The sequence below is a fragment of the Eubalaena glacialis genome, chromosome 13 (genome assembly GCF_028564815.1).
Source record: "Eubalaena glacialis isolate mEubGla1 chromosome 13, mEubGla1.1.hap2.+ XY, whole genome shotgun sequence".
Lineage (NCBI taxonomy): Eukaryota > Metazoa > Chordata > Mammalia > Artiodactyla > Balaenidae > Eubalaena > Eubalaena glacialis.
The window spans coordinates 41,374,892-41,397,719 of NC_083728.1; the positions used below are offsets into that span (position 1 = coordinate 41,374,892).

At 37.7% G+C, this 22,828-nt stretch overlaps 1 protein-coding gene across 1 annotated transcript in view; it reads right to left on the bottom strand.

Moving 5' to 3' along the window:
- Positions 1-20,132, bottom strand: part of TMX4 (thioredoxin related transmembrane protein 4) — a 43,695-nt gene extending 23,563 nt beyond the window's left edge. The window contains exons 1-4 of the mRNA XM_061208818.1: positions 19,807-20,132; positions 12,409-12,524; positions 3,307-3,352; positions 1,530-1,658 (exon numbers count right to left, since the gene is read on the bottom strand). Of these exons, the coding sequence (XP_061064801.1) occupies positions 1,530-1,658; positions 3,307-3,352; positions 12,409-12,524; positions 19,807-19,991 (476 nt within the window). The 5' untranslated portion in view covers positions 19,992-20,132. The remainder of the gene's footprint in view (positions 1-1,529; positions 1,659-3,306; positions 3,353-12,408; positions 12,525-19,806) is intronic.
- Positions 20,133-22,828: the final 2,696 nt, after the last annotated feature.

The following is a 22,828-nucleotide window of genomic DNA, read 5'->3' on the forward strand; positions in this document are numbered from 1 at the left end:
TTAGCAAGGTCTGCAAGGTCCAGTGACTCAAAATTTCCCTCAAAGTCTCCTTAACTGGCTGCGGCCATTTTGGCAAGCTTGTCTCACGATGACGCCCGCAGGGGCCCGGCGCGGTGGGACGTGGAGTGGCAGGCGTGCTGCCACCGGCGCGAGCTGGCTTCCAGCACGTGGGGCAGATGTTTAAAACATATTTTAGATCCACCCATTCTCTCCATCCCCACTGCCACCACCCTGATCTGCACTGCCACCATCCGTGGGCTAGACTCTGAGACAGCCTTCTACCTGTCTCACCTCTCCACGCGGCCTTCCCCACTCTCTGCTCACCGCGTGCGCTGCTGACATCCCAGCTCCTCACTGGCCACAGGCCTGCGTGATCTGCTTCCTGCCCTCCTCGCTTTCTCAGTTTACACTACTCTCCCTCCCTTTCACTGGCCACCTTTCTGCTCCTCAACACACCAAGCTCTTTCCGATTTGGGGCCTGTGCGGATGCTATACCCGTTCCTGTGAACGTTCCTCCCCTGCTCGTCACCTGGCTGGGCCATGCTGTCTTTAGATCTCACTTGCAGTCCTCCCCTCAGAACGACCTCTCCTAGCTCCCATCTAGTGCAGGGCCACGCTCCCACAGTTAGTCCCTGACTTAGTAAAGGTTTTTTGTTTTTTTCTAAACAGTCCTTATCTAGACTATGATTCTTTACATCCCTAGTTTTTTTCTTAATCTGTCTTACTTTAAGTCACCTGAGGAGAGCAGAGGGGTCACATCTGTCTTGTTCACTGCTGAACATCTAGCACTTGGAACAGTATCTGCATAAAATCAGTGCTCACATATTTGCAGAATGAAATGCCAGAGGTGAGCTGCTTTTAGAATAAGCCATGTATTTCCTATAAATGCTACCAGATTACTTATTCCTGAAATATGGCATGATTTGACCCTATTTCAGCAGGGATAGTCCTTACACTTATATATACTAATATAAAATTAGTAACAAATATGACAGTTCATTCAAAATTAAAACTGTGAAAAAGTTATTATGGCTTGGCCTTATCTGTCTCACCAAGCATTATACAGTTTGCCATTATGGCCAAAAGTTACCCCAGCAGTATTCTGCTAAGTAGTCAAAGACACCGTCAGTCTTATTTTCCACACAGATACATGAGCAATTCCTTCATGAACTATAATTCAAGAAACAGTTGCTCCTCTATCTTATGAATAATTTATAAGGAAGGAAGGATGGTAAATGGTGTACAATACCATATTTTGTAAAGAGAAAACAAGTGACATGGTGCAAAAGTTAGAGAGGATTTCTGTAACCCACCTGAATCTGAGTACTTAATTCCCAGTATCCTAACAACCAGCTGAAACATATGTGGGTCACAAAACCAGAAACACAACATGGGCCAAGCATGGGCGTGTGTAGTCTGGGTAACCAGAAGTGAATATGAAGAAAAATGTAGACTGTCAAGGTCTATGGGTTGTTAATTTGAGACCTTCTGTTCTATTAAAAACACCATGTCATTAAAAAACAAGTTACGTTAGAGAAGCCGGGGATTTCCAGCCAGTCAGAGGCTCAACTGATCGCCACTTCTTCTCTAAGATATAGTTCTGCAGGTCTTCGTAGATTCCTGGGCCACGGTAACGGCGGAATATCCCATCTTTTGCACTATAAATTATAAAAACAAATAGAAAATAAATCCATTAAAATATCAAGTATTACAGACAATGAAAATCAAAATAACTATTGGTTTTACACGTGAACTCCACTCTGAATTTTAATTTGGCTCAAATGAAGAAAAAGAAACATTATAGTTAGGCATAAGTCAGAAAGCATGCATAAATACTTATCTAGTACAAATGAGGAATTCCAAAACAGAGAGTATTAAACATTCTATTTTATTACTGCACAATTTGTGACTATAAGCAAAGTCCTTGGCACCATCTAATCTGCCAAGTTACTTTTTATTATTTTTGCTACCAATTATTCCGATTTTTCTCTTATAGCAGCAAAACAGCAAATGTTATCAAGTTTTAAAAAATTGTATCCACATTTCCAAATCTATGTCATCCAAGTCCCTCCCCTGAAAATCAACAAAATGCCTCTTAGTCTCACATACGCCTTTGGTCTTCCCTCCCTCTTGCTTTCCTGCCAGTCAAACTTCCTAGAGGAGGAGTCTATACTTGCCATCTTCTCCTCTTACATTACTCATTCAATATTCCTGCACTCGGGGGTCCTGCTTCCATGACTCCATGGAAACTGCTCATATTGGAGGTCTCCAATGACTCTTAAGTGCCGTATCCATGGAGCACTTTTCTGCCATTTTTCCAGGGTGTATCATTGGCACTGTCTACTACTGAGCCCCCCTTCCTTCCCCCCTTCCCTTGGCTTTTATGACATGAGCTCTCTGGACTTCTTCCTACTACTCTGTCCATCCCTTCTCATTTCCACACTCCCTGTTTTCTTTTGCAGATGTCCTAATGGTGGTCAACTCAGGTTCTATCCTTGACCTGCTTCTCTTCCCATTGTATCTATTTCTCATTGTCTATATTTCTACTGTTATCTAAACCCCAGTATGTATCTCTAGCCTAGATCTTTCTTAAGAGCTTTAGATCCTGAAATCAAACTATCACCTAAACTTCCCCATTTGGAATTAGCATAAACCCTTCACATTATCTTCTCTATTTTGGCCTCTATCTTCCAAACTTCACCTTATTCTAACGGCTCCTCAAAAGCTTTCACTAGTTAAGAATGGCCCGTTGGTAAGTCATCACAGACTCCTTCTTCCTTATGGCTAATCAATCACCAGTTCCAATGATCCCATCTCCTAAGTATCTCCAGAATCCATCCCTGTCTTTCTCCTTCCCCCGCCTCACTACCTAAGCCTCTCTAGCCCCATCACCCAGGATGATCCAGCTGTACCCTATGGGCCAGCCACAGAGAACTAGTTACAGTTCTCTGAAGGTATCTCCTTTTCTCCTGGGCTTTTCCATGATACATCCTCTATCCGGAAAGGCCTTCTCTACCTTGCCTGCTTAACCTATTCCTTCCTATCTATTAAAAATCATCCCATCTTTTACATCATCAGAAAAATCTTCTTTGACCTCCTCACCTATTTGCTACCTGAAATTAGGTTCCTTTCTCTGCAGCACCCTGAGCATCCCTCTCTTCTAATCACTATCATTCAGTGCAGACCAGTCTTTCTCCCTTCAAATGCTAAGCTGAATGAGTGACGGTTATGGAAAACAACTTAGAATACTGGTACACATCTACTTATTTCTAATCTCTGCAAAACCAGAAAATTATTTGAACTTACTGAAAAAATGCTGGGAGGGTAGTGACAAAGAAGCGGCCACTCAAACCTACAAGAAGCATAGACAAAAAAGTTACAAGTCAAACTCAGACTAAACCAAGCATTTAACTTAAGGTGCGAGAACAAGCAGCCTTGAGCTTGTTCTTACAACCACATTAGTAAAATCTTTCCCATTACTGAATCACATTTAATATTTTTTTAAAATAAATTTTTACCCATTTTTATTTACCTAATACTTTCTAGTCACTGACATACAACTTGCTTATCTTCGATGTTTTAAACTGGAGTTTTCTGGCTTGTGTAATACTTAGAATTATATGGTGGCTGAAAGGACAGGTTTTAGAGACATGCAATCTGGGTTAAACAACTAAATTCTCCATTTACTAGCTTTGTGTCCTTAGATACATTACTTAACCTTTCTGAGTCTTGGTTACCTCATCTGTAAAATGGGGATATAAAAGCCTAACTGAATTGTTCTGAAGTTATATTAGATCATTATATCAAGTGTGTAGCACATAGTAAAGGACTCAATAAATAATAATAGGTATTATTACATCAGTCATACATTTAAAAAATAATAAGGAATACGAAATAATGTTATGTATAATCTTTGCACATTTATAAAATTTGCAAGTACTGTCAAGGGATTCTATGTACATTAAATAGATTTTTTTCAATTTGTCTTGGCAAACCTTTACTGAACACTAACTACATATCAATTGCTATGCCAGGTAAACGTGAAGACAAAGATAAAGAAAACCCTTAGTCACTCAGCAAATATTTACTAAGCACCTTCTTTGTTCCAGGGACTGTGATAACTATTCAAGATATAAATAAACAAAAACACGTACAGTCTAGTGGCAGAGGGAAAAACTTAATCAAAATAATCACAACCATGACTACAAACAGAGATTGATGATATTAAGAAAAGGGGCATGCAACAAAAACCTGAATGATATAGGAGTAATGAGCATAATGCTCTTTAAATGTTTACAAATAAATACCATTTATGTGGGCACCAAAAGTGAGTAAGCCTGGTTCTGGCAAAGAGAAGCAAAGCTGAAGGCTATCTCTGGCCAGCGTGGAAAAATGAGACATTATTTTCACCTTTCTCAGCACTTCTGCTTTTCCCATTGAAGAACAATCTGGACAAAATCAAATAGCTATTCAAATAAAGTGGCTCAAATTTTACATCTCTCCTGTCTCACTTGCAATTTGAAACACTGAAGCTTTACTTTTTTTTTTTTTTTTTAATAAATTTATTTATTTATTTATTTTTGCTGTGTTGGGTCTTAGTTTCTGTGCGAGGGCTTTCTCTAGTTGCGGCGAGCGGGGGCCACTCTTCATCACGGTGCGCGAGACTCTCACTATCGCGGCCTCTGTTGTTGCGGAGAACAGGCTCCAGACGCGCAGGCTCAGTAGTTGTGGCTCACGGGCCCAGTTGCTCCGCGGCATGTGGGATCTTCCCAGACCAGGGCTCGAACCCGTGTCCCCTGCATTGGCAGGCAGATTCTCAACCACTGCGCCACCAGGGAAGCCCGAAGCTTTACTTTTAATAGCACGGGAAATTTGCTTATACCCATTCTATAAGTTAAACCTATATTCAGTATAATAATTTATTAATTAGTGATGAGTCTTCCCAAAAAACAATTACTATTTTTTTCTGATATCAAACCAAGTAGACTCTAAAACATCCCTATGGCACTTAAAAGAAAAGATAGTATTCTGAAGGTAATAAAAATCAATTTACAAAAAGAAACATTTACTACATACACTTATCATTGTACATCTGGGGGGAAAAAAAAAAAGGTTGTACTGACAGTTACAAAAACACATGTGACCTGAGAAGTCCACTGAGGGTTTAACAAGCATGTTCACCTCTAACGTTGTTTGGAAATACAGCCCAGCAGGGGAACAAGGGTATCTTTTAATAAATTTCCAACGCTAAATTACTAGGGGAAAAAGCATTGGTAATCCTAAACTATTATATGCTTTAAGCTTAAAATAATTATTGCAAACAGTTTCATCTCATTTCTCTCCTAGCTAGAGATTCTTATGATCATTCAAAAATTTTATCTAAGGAGTTACAGTATTAAGGAATTATGCTTTGTTTATATGGCCTTTTAAAGTAGAATGAACAAACAAATAACATCCTATCACTACCTCAAGTTTCTATTTAGATTTTATTTTTATCAGAATAAATAGGATTTCTAATAAATGTTAGGTATCACTGAAAGCAGTATTTTTAACTTGTTCTTCAAAATCCTTCATGTGATCTTGGTCATTACTGGCCATGGCAATAAATAAGAAATAAATAAATCTTAAAAGCCGTTCATAAAACATTAAATTATACAAAATCTTAAAAGTAGTTCATAAAACGAAAAGACAACCCTCAGAATGGGAGAAAATATTTGCAAACAAATCAACGGACAAAGGATTAATCTCCAAAATATACAAGCAGCTCATGCAGCTCAATATTAAAAAAACAAACAACGCAATCCAAAAATGGGCAGGAGACCTAAATAGACATTTCTCCGAAGAAGACATACAGATGACCAAGAGGCACATGAAAAGCTGCTCAACATCACTAATTATTAGAGAAATGCAAACCAAAACTACAATGAGGTATCACCTCACACCAGTTAGAATGGGAATCATCAGAAAATCTACAAACAACAAATGCTGGAGAGGGTGTGGAGAAAAGGGAACCCTCTTGCACTGTTGGTGGGAATGTAAATTGATACAGCCACTATGGAGAACAGTATGGAGGTTCCTTAAAAAACTAAAAATAGAATTACCATATGACCCAGCAATCCCACTACTGGGCATATACCCAGAGGAAACCATAATTCAAAAAGACACATGTACCCCAGTGTTCACTGCAGCACTATTTACAATAGCCAGCTCATGGAAGCAACCTAAATGCCCATCGACAGACGAATGGACAAAGAAGATGTGGTACATATATACAATGGAATATTACTCAGCCATAAAAAGGAACGAAATTGGGTCATTTGTAGAGACATGGATGGACCTAGAGACTGTCATACGGAGAGAAGTAAGTCAGAAAGAGAATAATATCGTATATTAACGCATATATGTGGAATCTAGAAAAATGGTACAGATGAACCATTTGCAAGGCAGAAATAGAGACACAGATGTAGAGGACAAATGTATGGACACCAAGGAGGGAAACTGGGGGATGGGGGTGGTGGTGGGATGAATTGGGAGATCAAGATTGACATATATACACTAATATGTATAAAATAGATAACTAATAAAAACCTGCTGTATAAAAAAAAAAAAAGTAGTTCATAAAACACATTAAATTATACAATATGAATTTCCAGATTCATGAGCCAGCTTACCTGGGGTTAAACTCCACTTCTGCCTCTTATTAGTTTTTAATATGAGACAGTTAATTTAAACTCTCTGGGCTTTAGTTTTCTTATTATAAACGGGCATCACAATTTCTATCTTGCAGTATTGTAGTATTAAGTGATTTTATATTTATATAGCACATAGAAAACAGGGTCTGACATATAAGCACTAAATAAATGCTATTAATTTCTTTATTTAAATCTCTGATTCAAAGTTAGACTAAAATAAGAGGATGTAACAAACACTAATTTAGTCTTAAGTGCTTTGGAAATTGTGCCTTATTTTGGATAACATAACTTAAAGTTTTATAAACAAATGTACCCATGAAAATCAATGCGAAAATAAAAAAGAAACACAGTGATGGATGGTCTCTGAGATTTCTGCATCTTTCTCATTCAGGCTAGACGGTACAACAGCACACTTGTTCCCCAAATGGCTACATTAAAGGGTATAAGAAATTTATAGTTTTTGATATGAATGTCTTCTAATTTTTAATACTGATACTATGAAATGTTAAGGGAGACTTTCATCATCTGAAAAGTTAAACCATGACCACCTTGGAACAGAGAAGCACCATGTGAGGTTGTGGCTTTATGATTTAAAAACAAGTATGGATCTTAAAGAATTATAACAGGGCAGCAGCTCATTTCAAGGTTTGCATAATGGTTCACTGACACAAACTTCAGAAAGTATGGAAGAAACAAGCACACCTCAAATACTTAAAGAGACAAAGTTTGACTGCAAGGTCTCCCAAAATTTCTACGGTACCTTTTATACTTTAAGGGTAACTTCCACTTTAAAATGAAGACTGCACTGCAACATTAAATGGCATTAATCCAAAATGCAGAAAAATTTTTAATTTCTTATTAGCAAGCTTATCTTAAACACATATAGCAAAAGAAAAAGAAGAATTAAAGATCAGAGAAATAAAATTTATGGCAGGGAACTAATTTCATATGCAAAAGCACAACAGAAATTATTTAAATTTAATATTAAGAAAATGCGAACAGCTACCAGCTTTTGTTCTATCATTTATTAGCTGTGCTATTTTAGGAATGTTACTTAACCTCTCTGAGCCTCAGTTTTATGAGTAATAATATATAAATAGTTTGCTCTTCCTAGGATTGTAATGAAGCTAAATGTATGTAAGTGCTTAACACAATTACAGGCTGAAGTAAATGCTTACTAAATGTTAGTTATTATTTTTTTTAATTAATTTTTATTAGAGTATGGTTGCTTTACAATGTTGTGTTAGCCTACACCGCAGAACAAAATGAATCAGCCATACACATACAGATATCCCCTCCCTTTCATACTTCCCTCCCATTTAGGTTACCACCGTGCATTAGGCAGAGTTCCCCGTGCTTTACAGTATGTTCCCAGCAGTTGTCTGTTTTATACATAGTATCAATAAAGTATACGTGTCAATCCCAGTCTCCCAATTCCTCCCTCCCCACCCCCTTCCCCCTTGGTATCCATACATTTGTTCTCTACGTCTGTGTCTCTATTTCTGCCTTGCAAATAAGATCATCTATACCATTTTTCTAGATTCCACATATATGAGTTACTATACGATACTTGCTTTTCTCTTCCTGACTTACTTCACTCTGTATAACACTCTCTAGGTCCATCCACGTCTCTACAAATGACCCAATTTCATTCCTTTTTATGGCTGAGTAATATTCCGCAATGTTAGTTATTATCACCAAAGAGAGAAGTAGAAGGAAAACAATTAAAAAAAAAAGTAGAACTAATCTTACCTTTGAAATTGAAATAAAGTTGTCAGTATAACAGAATACAAAAGACTAAGTTTTACAATTATAAAATTAAAATATCAACACTAACTAAAGTACAGTAAACTAAATTGTCTTCTATAATAAATTAGTGGCTTTAAAGACAACAGTTATTCTTGGCCATGGTAAGGGTCTGGTTTACCTCTCATCTAGTGCAACAGCCATGGGTGTTCTCTGAGCAGCTGCTCTTTTCCTGTCTTGGACAACTAAGCTCATCCGCATGGAACAGAAGGTTCAAGTATATATTCATTAAATTTAATTTTCCAAAGTCAACTCAACTGAAACATCATCTGGCCTATGCAGTATTAAACAGGCAATATAATGCAATCTAATCTAAGGCCTGTGCTCTCCTTGACTTCTACATCTCAGCTGTAAAAATGCAGTGTCTTTATAATCCTGGAATCTTATTTTCTATTTCAAATACCTAAAAAATCTCTTATTAGATACACCAATGGAAGAGTTACAGGCATAACTAAAGAGTATGCATGAACACCTCAAAAATTCTTGCTTTCCCTTCTTCTTAAAAAAGAAATGAAATTATCCCTTACTAGCATTCCTGTGCACAGCAGCCCTGATGAAAGATACAGTAATGCAGATCTGTATCCAAGTATCAATCTGTATACAGAAATATCTAGTAAAGAGCTCAGCCATGGGGAAAATAATATCATTTCGACGGTTTCCCACTCATTCAGGAGGTAAGATTTTGTAAAAATGAAGTAAATACTTAAATAGCTTCCAAGAATAGGGACAAGCTGCCCCAGAGGTTTGCCACATAAGACATGTTCTCTTCATTCAGCTTTCAGGACCCCCTACTTCTCCATCTTCTTCCTGCTTCACTGGCTTCTCCTTTTCTGCTGCTGGAACTTCTTTTCTTCTAAATGTTGGAATGCCCCAGTTCTCAATCCTCAGAATGCTTCTCTGCACACACTCCCTAGGTAATCTCAATTTGTCCCTTTGCTTCAAATACCATCTACACTGATCGTCCTTAAACGCCTATCTCTAGCTCACCTCTATTTGGATTTCTATCAAACATCTCGAACTTAAACCCTGTCCCAAACCTGATCCTCCTTCAGTCTCCTCCATCTTCTTTCTTTTCACCAAGTGCTACAACCAATCTACTGGGAAATCCTTTTGGATATTCCACCCAAATGCCGTATCTCCAATCCAGCCACTTACCACTGCTGCAACTAGTCCAAGCCACCACCCTCTCCACTCTGGGCTATTGCATTAACCTCTGAACTTCTCTTCTTGCTTACACTTCTGACCTCCTACAGACAATTTTTCACACAGCCAAATGAATACTTTTAAAACATGAATCAAATCATGTCACTCCCGTGCTCAAAACCTTCCAGTAGCTTCCTTTCTATCATACTTGGTATAAAACCTAAACTCCTTGCCATGGCCAACAACAGCCTAAATGGTCTGGTCCCTAGCTCCTTCTCCAGCCCCATTTGTCTCAAGGACCCCACTGGCTATCATATTGTTTCTCAAATAAGCCAAGTACTCCTACCTGCACATGCTGTTTGCTCTGCCTGGAATGCTCCTCCCCTAAACCTTGTTGAAATTCATTTCCTTAATTTGTCAAGACCTACAGTCAAACAGCCCTTCCCTGGACATCCTATTAAAATAGTGGCTCCCACCATTTTCTACATTTTTACCCTGCTTTCTTTTTCATCATAGCCCTTACTACCACCAGACATTATTTCCCATTTTTCTTTTGTGATTGTTTATCCCCTTCACTAGAATGTAAGCTCAATGAGGAGCCAGATCTTTTCTTCCTTATTCACCTGCACCATTATTTACCTGCATCATTCGTCTGTATCACTGCTATCCAGAACAGGGTCTGGTGCATGGTATCAACTCAAAAATTGGCTGCATAAACATATTATTTCTAAATGCTATTAAAATATTATTTGAAAGCATTAGGTTTGTAATTTAAAGTAAAATTATAAACATAAAATAGTATAATCTAAAGTGAAATATTCTCTAGGCCACTCAGTCATGTGTGTAGAATTTTGGCTCCTAATTTTTACTTATCAGTTACAGGTTTTCAGTTGTTATCATTTAAAAGAATTCTAGAGCCTCTACTTTAAAAAAACTGAGACACAAAACAACCACATTTTGTTTTTTGGACTTTGTTTCTTCACTATTTTCATAGGACATCAGACCAAAGACTTTTTTTCTTCTTCTTAGAAGAGGTTTTATACTTATATAAATACTATGAGTCAATGATAAATTTGCTTTTAAAATATTTTGTCATAATCAATTTCTCTTACTTCATTATCGAAAAAGCATTTCATCCATTCACAATGGAAAAATAGTTTATAAGTCTACATTTTAGGAGGAAAGACAGTATTCAGTTAGACTTTAGATCTGTGAATCCATCACAAAGCTAACTGTTTAATTCGTTTAATTCAAATCATGCTGTGAATTCAGGGCAGGTATGCCAAAAAGCTGAAATGGGAATAGGCCAGCTGCATTTCTAAGAAACTCATCATAAAATGTGTCTGGTGCACACAAATTAACCTGATTTCATTGGACTCAAACTATTAAAAACACAAAAATAAGTTTACCACAGATATGGCATTGCAATGATTTGACCTCCAAGCAGGAAAACTAATTATAATAGCCCAAATCATGAACTAATAACTATAATTGTCCATCTCTAAATAGCAGATAGGCAGAAGTGGTTTTGTTTTAAATGCTTAAAAAGATGGAGGCTTGAGTACTCATGGCTTGTAGTAGAAATCTCTCTCCATGGGTTTGTCAACACATAGATCTTAACGGACACCATTCATTTTGTTGTCCCAGTAACTGGTAATTCGTTATTTTGTGTTTATTGAACTCACAGTTATTACAGAGAAGGAATAGCTACATTTCCACACCTACCATCTTTTTCCCCCTTGTGAAAGGATGCAATAGGTAGAAATTAAATGTAGATAGGAAAACAATTACTTATAAAGTTTTAAAATAGTCAAATTTGAGATTTAAATCATAAAAACCCAACTTTTCTCAATTTATATATAATACACAAAGTTATTTTTAAACTATAAATACAAATTTATTGTGTGTATCTTTTCAGAATTAAAGTCTCCTTTATCTCCCTCTTTTGAAAAATTATATCATTAACAACTAATAAATGTAGATGGTGACAGAATTAGAAATTTACCATTCTGGAGCTCTTAATAAAATATTTGATTCAGGTAAGATCATCACAGATCTTAAAAGCCCAAAGTATCACCCCATAGATTACTTTCCAGCTACAAAGTGGGGTCTTTTCTTTATAATTGAGATGTTTAGTGTCATCACCTTAACCAAATGATCAAATTCAACACCACTAACAGTGACAGTACATGTCTTATGATGGGATACAATATAAAGTCACAGCATCACCTTTCCATAAATGTCTAATCCAAATCATGCCTTTACACTGAAGTTCAAGTTTACGGAAAATATAAGAACAAGTTAAATGTCACCATAAGGAAACATCTAGGCAAATCCTTGGCCTGTTCTCTTCAGAATAACAATGGCATAGAAAAAATGGAGGACTACTCTAGATTGACAGAGACGAAAAACACATAACAACCAAATGTAATTGGTGAACCATGATTGGATCCTGGTTTAAAAAACTAAAAAGTCATGTGGGAAATAATTAGGGAGATTTTAATATGCTGAAGTATTGAAGAGTGAAGTCTCATGATGTCTGCAACTTATTTTCAAATGACTTAGCAAAACATAAAAATATAAATATATACACATATGTATGTGTAAATACAAACACAGACAGATGCAGATATGCTAAAATATCTTGATTTTAGGTGGTCAGTTCATGGGTAATCAATATTCTAGTCTTCCAACTTTTCTGCATGCTTGAAAGAATTAAAATTAAAAGCAACTAACTTTTGCATTTAATGTTCAACATTTACAGTACCTGGTTCTTGAATGACATCTACCTTCCCCACACTGATCTGAAGTATTTCACCATTCTTTGCAAAAGTCTCCCATTCTGAATCAGTCTGCTGACAGGATGGACACCAAGGGGCATAACTATAAAAGAATAATAGCTAATCAATATACATACATGAAAAATATCTGTAAAACAAAATAGAGAAATAGAGTATTTAAATTGACAAAATAAATTCTTAACTAAAGGGAGACACAAATGCAAGTTTTCCCAAAGTCATTAGACAAAGAAAAACAGAAGCACATTTCCCTCCTAGAATTTAATATAAATATTATGAATATCAATTCCCTGGGAAAACATTAGCCAAAGTTTAATGTTTCACAAATTACTGTAATACTTAAAAGTATTTTATTTCAATGTTATTGCTACAATCAACCCAAATTTTATCACCTTCCAGATAGTTTTTGATATTTGAGGGTGAACACTGTTTTGAAAGTGCTACTAAAGGAGAACAATTTTCACAAGGGTGCCCCTAAACTAGCCAAACCAGTTTCAAATCCATCAAAGCTACAAATCTGATGAGCAAAGACCACAAGATCTGCTAGTGGGTCCCCAAGAATGAGTCATTTCCAAAGATCGGTGGCAGTTCTGAAACATTTCGAGAAAGAAAGCAGAAGCTATAGGCTAAACCAACTCTACTTGACACTTAAGAATTAGAAGAACCTGTGTCTTCAATTAGAACTCTGCTTTTTACATTAATTTTTTTCATTCAATAAACATGAACTGAGCACCAACCAAGAAGCTGAGGCTACAGCTGTGAACAAGACAGACGTGCCTCCTCTCCTTAGGGAGTATACAGTCCAAAGAGGTAATTACAAACCAGGTGGCAAATGTGAGTATAGAAAAGATGTTATAGAGACACAGATGCCGGGTGATCTCAGAAGGGCCCAAAGAGAAAGAAGCAACTGTGCTAAGATCTAAAGGAGGAGTAACAGTCAGAGAGGGATCAAGGAATGTTCTAATCTAAGCAGAGAGAACAATATGTGTGAAGGTGCAGAGTACTGAGCATTTAAATAAAGGTGTGTAAAGAGTTAGCATTCTGTTTGAAGCTCCAGGGTTAGCCCTAAAGAGGTAAGAGAATTATGATCAGATTCACATTTTGTAAAACTCACCCAGCAGTACTGTGGATAATGGATCAGGGAAGAATACGATGGAAGCAAAGAGAAGAGGTGGAAGGCTGGCCCTCTCTAGCTCTATCTTTAAAAAAGACTAGTATAGCCAATTCCAAGATCATTCTAAAAGGTCATTAATCTTCCCATTAAAGCTCACTGTCCAATCCCTGAGGTCCAGGAGACATGGACCAGAGAACATGGTCCAAGAACAATCTGCTGACATGACATCTTTGAATGTGGATTTTTCTATAAACACTTGTATCCCTACATTTCCAAGGCAAAGTACATCCTGGTATACAGTAAGTGCCCAATAAATGTTTGCAGAATACATAAATGAACAAACTTTAAAGAAAATTATATTCTTCATCTGAGAAAATAGTTATTTTCTACATATTTTCTAAATATCCAAATGGCAGATGAGACTGGGGCAAGCAGTTGGTAAACTCTAGGGAAAAAAGGAACATTTTATTATTAAGTACATTTCAATAGGCATTTCAATATATTGGATAAGAGTTCTGCCGGAGGCATCAGAGAGACCAATTACAAGTTAACCATGTGTCTTTGAGCAAGTTAATAATCCCTCCGTGCCTCAGCTTTCTCAACTGTAAAATGGGATAATAACAGCAGCTACCTTAGAAGGTTATTGAGAGATTAGATGACACATGTAAAGCAGGCATATATTAAGAAAATCATTAATGTAAATGACATTTGTAATATATGCCTGGTTTCAGAGACATTTTTATGATGCATTAGCTCATCTGAACCTTATGGCCTCACTGTTGTAAGGCAACAAGGCAGATACAGAGAGACTTGCTGACGGTCACTTCAGAGTCACACAGAGCAGGAACACAGATGGAGGTATTTGTGTGATAAAAATGTCCAAGGAAAATAAGATCCAACAGAGAAAGACAGACAGAGAGACAGACAGTAGGAATAAGAAAGACATTACCAAAAAAAAGGAAGAAATTTTGAGGTACAGTTTAATGAACTTCAGATCCTCTTTGCTTTGCTTCCCTAGAACTGTTTCTGCATACAACACATTTGCTATATCAGTAATGATTAAATCATGCAAATTTCATCATTTTAAAAAATCCTAGTCCCTAATCTCTAGACAGACTATTATATAAATTGGGAATTTGGTGAAATTGACCCTCAAAATATACAAATGCCACTGAGATAATTTTAGATACTCCATTTTCTTTGTAGCTGTTTTCCACTGGTCTGTGGCACTGTTAATGCCATTATTTCTAAGATTTAATCAGAGTTTATTGTGTTGGAATGTACCAAGGTCATCCATTAACCTAGTGTGTTCTTTTGGTGATGGAGATAAACCAGCCCTGAGTCTCAGAAGTGGGAATTGGTCCATTGTTGTTGCAACTTTTTAAACTATTAGTATTCTTTTGTATCTAAAAGATAGTCATTTAGAATCTACTATGACACCTGCTAGAGAAATTTCACTAGAATGAACACTCCATGAAGGCAGTGACTGGTGCATTGCTTGTACCTAGAACAGAGCCTGGCACGTTCTAGGTCACAGTAAATATTTATTACATCAATGAACAAAGGGGAGGTGATAGTGATTATCCTTAGTACCTAAGAAAATATATACAGCTGTTTCCTTCAGTGATATACTAGCTCTTGATTAAAGAACAATTAAAGTCTATTATTCATTCATTCACTGAGTCAAAAAGTATTTATTGAACACCTAGAACTTGACAGTTATTAAGGTTCTGTAGCTAAACAGGAGGAGGAAAACCTTTGTTCCTCTACTTAAAAGCTTATCATCTAGAGGAGGAGTAAGACAAAAACCAAGTACAAAAACATATAAATTAATTTATAATTATAAGTTGTGATAAGGCCATGCTAGATACAAACAAGAAAGAATTTTCCTAGGTGGTTGGGGTACAGAGAAGGCAGGGCACCTGTATGAATGGTAAGGAGTGTCAGGAATGAACACAAAGCGATGTTCTTCGTTTGCAGAAATTACAGAGATGCTAAGTCATGGGTGGACCTCTGAACCCCATAGGGAAAAGGCCTCCCCTTATATGGGTCAGGGTGCAGGCCAGCTGAGAGCGTAAGCATGAGTCAGCCAGGCTCTGTGCCTTCCTCCAGGCTCCCCCACTATACTACTCTCCTCAGCTTGCACTGGGGATTGCAAAGCTCAGGCCAGCATTCTAGTTCTGGTCTTGCCCACCACTTACTAAGGATATGGTTTAAAGCTTTAACCTTCCAAGTTTTCGTCTCCTTTAGTTAATGAGAATGAGAATAATAATTCTGCACCAGATTTCTGGGATGCTCAAATTCTGAAAGAGGGCATTCTGAATTGCTTACACTGATGTAAGCAATGTAACTATTTACTATGATTGAAGTGATGATGATGATGATGGAGAAGATGTGGATGATTACCCTTTGTGGAAACAATCTGAAATCAAATACTTCTATGTTAGCCTATAAGCTCCTCTTTTGCATGCTTTTAAATATCCGTAACAGTACCTAACGGAGTGGTTTCCAATCAGAGGCATTTGGAAGTGCGTATAGGGGATGGAGGTTTAAATATTTTTGATGTCACATGACTACTAGAATGTTATGAGCAGGGGCCAGGGATGCCAAAGGTTCTGCAATGTGTGAGCCATCCCCACATATCAAAGAACTGTCCAACTCAAAATGCTAATAGTACCCTGGTGAGAACCACTGAGGAATGCTCAAGAGAGAGGAAGCATTCAACAAACATTTGCTAAATAAACAAATGCTATCTATGCTACTTATTTCCTTCACAGCACAGCAGACTGCCAGTCCCTTGAAATCAAGAAATGTAATTTATTCCCCTTCATCTTCCCAAGTCCCCAACCCTGAACCTGACACATAACAAGCATTTAATGACTATCTCTTATACATTCAATCAACAAATCACCACTATCGATGAAACTGCAAGAAATTATAACTATTTGATATGGGCAAGTTAAGGCAATGATGTTCTCTCCAAGTATAAGAAGGATACTAGAAAAACAACGCTAAAACCAAGAGATCCTAGGGAAATAAATGAGGCTTTTCTCCATCACCAGATGACTAGTTTCAATTTTGAAACATGATCATCCCAAGAACAAAGTCAGAAAAAGTATTGCTTTATAAAGATTTCTATGCTTTAGAGATCAACTATTTTAACCCAAAGACATATTTTTCCTCTAGATATCAGTTTAAAGTATGTGGGTCAAAATTAAGCTTTGTAGATATCTACTTATGTCTTTGGGGTAAAAAAGCCACCAGAACAGCATTATATTGTATATTTTTGTGTTTCAAAAGAACAAAAGTAGTATTCTCCAGCACGGATATGATGGGAACCAAGCAAATGTTTAAAACAGCAAAAGGTTACAAAGCAACTGAAGGAAGAATAGTATGAAACAATGGAAAGAGAGAAAAGAAAACATCAGAAGGCCTTTTAAAGATTAGATAATCTTCCTTAACCCAAGAAAGGACAAACTTTTCAACAGAGGTTAAGAGGAAGAAAGCACAGCAAACCAATTATAGAGACATGGCAGAAACAGGGGTAAAAAGTATAAAAGAATGTATGAAAGCAAATAAGAAGAGAAAAACTGAGTGTACAAAAAATCCACCGAATTAAAGAAAATGTTAATAGTAATGGGAGAATTTTTCAGGTTTTAAAAGGTTTCAGAATAAAAATGGTGAATTACTGCAAATATAGTTTTAGCTGATATTTCTCCTTAACAGAGAAGTGCTTTTTTAAAAATTGAAAATTCAATTGCAAGAATACAAAAAATTGTTTGAAAGACAAAGAAAACATAACAAATTAAATTTTACATTAAGGACTTTTCATGTCTCAGAGCAGAGAAACACTGCTATGTCCTTCAAAATAAATTATTGATACCAATCTAACCAGGAATTGTATTATAGGAACTTTGTACGAAGTGGGATCAAAAAGAAAAAGTCCCCAGAGGAGAGGTAGCATATAAGCAAATGAACAAGAAAAGAACTGTCATTCAAAGTAATGTTAAAATTTTAATATTATCAGAAAGCCTCCTAACTTGCTTCTTTTGAGAAGTTAAATATATCATCACCTGTGGATACCTAACAATCTCCATTTATTATGACCAGTTCATCTGAACAAAGTACTAACATGGGAGCAAGTATTAAGACATTTTGTTTTCCTGTTATAGACACCAGAAAAAAAAAATCTGATAACTTATTGGATGTTTGAAAGAATTCCTAGAAATTTATAGTAGGCTTATAGTGGTACTGAAGATATAAATTTTATTTTTTTAAAGTGTTGGATTTTGTCAAAGGGAGGAGGAATATCACAAATAAAGAGCCACAATTTTCTTCAGGACGAGCACTTAGCTTCTGGAATTTGGAGGTAATGGTTCTTTCCTTTCTAGCCGCACTTCATATCAACCTATTCTGAAGTGTACTCAATGAAAATAACTTCTAAGATCTCAAGAATCTACACAGCTTACTTTCGGTTACAAGTATCATCTTGAACAAGAGCCCAAACATAACTCCATACAATGGACACATAGCAAGCTTACAACAATTGATTACTACACCTCAGCTTGTACATTTATGAAGTAAAATTTGAACCGTCAACATAGCCATGAGTTGTTGGCTGTTGCTTGTTTATAATCCTAACTTGGCTTACACTTACCTGAGCTTTAGTGTTCTTAGTTTTTACTTAAAAAAAGTAAAAAAAAAAGAACATAGCTACTCCAAAAGGAATATAAAGGAGTTGAGGCCATTAAACATAACAAGTCTTTTCTGCTTTGACCTTCGTCATGCACATACACAAACTCAGTTTTAACCAGAAAACTGACATCTAGAAAACCTCCATTGTACAAGCACCTACTAAAAAAACAACTTTCTGTAGTACTAGCTGATAAAACAGTCTCTCTAAAACTCCTGCAATTATTACAAACATGACAGTCCTGTCATGCTTACTTTAAAATTTTCTCTCTTAAATAGAAAATGACCTCATCTCTATTCAAAGTAGTTAATTTTAATCAGTGCTTCATGTCTACAGATCTCTTTAATAATTTCATTGATTTATTATGATACCAAAGGCATTTTACTTTGAGGTCTAAAATATCCCCTGCTTTGTGACCAAAAGGTAAATACTTGTTTGAAGCAGTACTGTGCATTATGTTCTTTGAACAATGTAATCTACTAAGTGACTTACAACTTTTGGGCCTGAGTCAAACTGAGGTTTTCAGTCTATAGAATAATCTGTTTGCAATCTAAATTCAAAGAATCAAAATTTAGTCTTAAGACAAATGAAGGAAAATTTCAATTCTGTGAGAGTCTGTGTCCTCAACGCAAAATTAGTTAACAGATATTAGCAATCAAGTATGTGTATCATCTGAAAACCACAGGCTAAGGAGATGTGGTCTCGGTGATTATTTCTTCAGCCATTCTCCATTTTCCTTACAAGCCCCCCACGATGGTCTCTCTAGCCTATTGAGACATCTGCCCACTGCCTATTTCAAGCCGTCTTTCAAATGGTTACTTCCTTCCTAAATTTTAAACTATAATGAATAAATCTTCCCTGCTCCTAACTCAAAACTACATTTTCCCACCTCTCCTCAAGCCAAGGCACTATCCATTATTTACCTTCTATTGTTCAAAAGGGGCAATTTATTAATATCCTTTTCTTTATGACACTAGCACAATTAAGTTATGATACCTACCCAGAAATCTCTACCTCTAAAAATTATAACAAATATCAACATTTATTTGAAATCTTGTTTCTCCGGGTCTTCAAAATGAAGACTGAGATACTTTGTACGGACTGGTCTGCCCTTCACCATGCTGCAATTATTCATTCAACAAGTACCTTGCCTAGTCAGTGCTACGTTATTTGTTCTGTACAGAAGCGTCACTGGATGACAGCCCTTTCCCCTCTACATACACTTTTATCAAAAGCTCGAGATCTTCTTGCAGGTTTCTCTGTTCCCCTTCCTCCCCTTGGTAAACCGCTCATCCACCTCATCCCTAAAACACTTCCTCCCAAAATAGGGAACTAGCCAGGCAGGGGAGGATGCGCTACACCGCAGCCCTCACCGCGGAGGGCCGGGCGCGCATGCGCAGCGTCCGGTGCCCGGCCCGGCTCTGCAGGTCGCTGGCTGGGCGGGTCCCGGCCCGAGGTCTAGCCCAGTAAGCACTGCGGTAGCAAGAGAGGGCGGCGCGGCTCTTGGAAGGCGGCAGCCGCGAGGACCGTGTGGCGAGCGGGGCGGGCGGGCACACTCACAATTTCAGCATCCACTCGCCCTCCAACACCAGCGTCCAGTTGGAGGCGGTCATGGGCCGCACCAGGCTCCGCTCCTGCGGCAACGCGGCCTGCTCCGGGCCGGCCTCCGCCTCCGCAGCTGCCGCCGCCGCGACCCAGGCGACCAGGAGCGCCGTGAGCAGCGGGCCGCGGCGCCCGCCCGCCATGTCGCTACGCGGAACGAGGCTCCTCAGCAGGGGCTGGGGCAGAGGGTACGGCCGGCCTGCGGACCGGGCCTTCCCACCTAGTGCTAGGAAAGACCGGGCCGCCCCGCCTCCGCCCTGCCGCGCCGACTAGCCCAGCTCGAGACTAAGGTGGCAGTCGCCGCCTCTTATCGGCCCGGGCCGCGGAGGCCACGCCCCCTCGCGCCTCGACTCGCTGTTGCCCGGGGCGTCGGTTGCCTTGGCAACGGCCGCCCTCCCCCTCCTGACCGCTGCGTTGAAAATAAACAGCTGAACCGTTGTTGCTTAACTTAGAACCTGTACGGCGTGTGCCTGGGCTCCAGTAAGGGGCGGGAGGGGGGGGGGGGTTGGTGCGTGTGGCTTTTTCTAAAGAGAAACGTCGCCAGTAATAAAAAAAATGCATCACCTATTCAATGGTAGCAAAAATAACAGCAATGGACTACAAGTAAATGTTGAATGGGAAAACAAAAGGACGTGTTGGGCATCTCTTACTGAATGGGAGAGGAAACTTCAAGTACTCTTTGCCTGTGTATAATGAAGTAGCACTGCCTAATTGGAGATAATGAAACTAGACCATGCAATTGTATTTTTTTAAAAAATAATGTTAATTTCACAAAAAAACGTTTACAACATGGGTACTAACAGATAAAATGAGTCAGTTAAGAATAGTGCCAGTTGCGATTAAATGGACTTCTCGCTTCTCTTGGCTACACTTTTGTCAGATCTAAAATGAGAATGGCCTTAAATGATTTCCAAATCTCTTTCCAGATACCCATTCGATGCATCTGTACCTTGAGATCACTACACCCTTAGTATGTAAGACTGAATTAAAATCAGAGGTCGGGTGTGCTTTTTCAAAGTGTTGCTTTACAAGAATTCATTAGATGTGCAAAGCATAAAACTGGGTAGTGTGGTCAATATATCATGAAAAAGTGTGATTTCTGTCCTGGGCAGAAATCAAATCAACAAAGACAGCTATGCAACTAAGAGTATTGCAGGGCACATGAGATCAATCTCCAATCAGTACTTACTGGTGAGAAAGATGAATTTTGACTGCACAGATGATCATACCTGAATTAGGTGTTTATTAGTTGTTGCTCAATTCTGTGTGGAGCCAGCCCTTATCTGTAAGACCCAAATTTACAAACCACTGTAAACTTGGAAAGTGGCCTTGCAATAAATGTTACCAAAAGTCAGTTATTTTATACAGATCAGTCCTATAAACTCAGTGGGAAATATTTTATTTTGCTTTTAGAAAGAAATGACATACACAGAAATTCTATCATTCTTTTCAGTATATGATATATGATTGGTAAAAAAAATTCTTAAAATAGGATCTGATATTAAGGAATTACTGTTAATTTTGTTGGGTGTGATAATGGTGTTATGATTATATTTTAGAAGCCTTTATTGGTTACAGATAGTGAAATATTTATGGGTGAAATAATATGATGTCTAGAATTCACTTTACTCCAAAAATAAAATTTGGGGGGGGTGGAAGGAAAATGGATGAAACAAAAGTAGCACAACCTCAATCAACGCTGAAGCTAAGTTCATTTTTGCTACTCTCTCTACTTTTGTGTAGGCTGGAAAATTTGCAAAATGAAAAGTTAGGAAAGGAGAGTATCATTGCTGAAGCTGTTCCTTACTTCTAACACAAAATGAGTGTTCAAGGATTGCATTTCTTGGCCTTCAGACTAGGGTCACTAGGAAGGAGTATAGCAAGAATGTGTGGGCAAGTGTGTGGTGGGGTGGCACAGACTAGGCTATGGCATTGGCCTGACACTTTCTACCTATGTGACTTGGGGCTAAAACCAGTTAACAGCAAATTTTCTTTTTAAATGCAGGTAATAATAGAACCTACTGCATAAGGTGGCTATAAAGATAAAATGAGATAAATATAATGCCTAGATAATTACGTCAGGGCTCCATCCTTTTCATGTTTAAAGCATGGAATCACAGTTTATAGAAGATTGGTACTTGGCACTGGGAGAAAGAACTTTCGTCCCTAGAGCAGTTTCCAGTGGTGGCACTGTGGGCAGCTATGGTTACACAAAAACACATGGTTCCTAGTAGGAAAAGGAAGCAAGATAACAACAAATATTCCAATGGTAGAAACTTTAAAAACATAATAACAAGCAAAGACCTTGATAAAATTGGCAATGTGGGACTTAATATTACTAAGATAATCAATGAGGGATAAGGAGATTGTATTCAGATTAAAAACTCCATAGTAATAGGGTATAGAAGTAATATGCACTGATTTTCCTATTGAGGATGGAGAAACTGGTATGGAAACATTAAATAAGCTACATAATGCTGTAAAATTAGTCCATAAAGTAATAATAGTACAGGAATTTAATTACACAAACAGATTTGCTAAATGCCTTACAGGAACAAGAGGTGGAGGGAGAATTATTAAATAGGACACTTCCTAGAACAGATGGTAGAAGAAACCATAAATGATTGAAATAAACTGAATTGTTCCAGGCTAGTGACTAGAAATGAATCCAAAAGGAGCCGTGATAAGCCTCTAAGAAACAGCAACCCCAGGACCACCTCCTGGGGAAAGAGAATCAACTAATTTTTTTTTCAAAACTAATAAGTGAGCTCAGGAAAAACTGCATACAAGAGATATATACACAGATCAATCCTCTTCCTATATACCAGTAAGAATTAATTTTGAAATATAATATAGACAAACATCACATTCAAGAGCAACAAAAACTACCCAAAGAAAGAAACATGCAAGACATATGAAAAAAGCTAGAGGACTTTGTGGAGATGTCAATTTACCCAAATTAATCTGTAAATCTAATGCA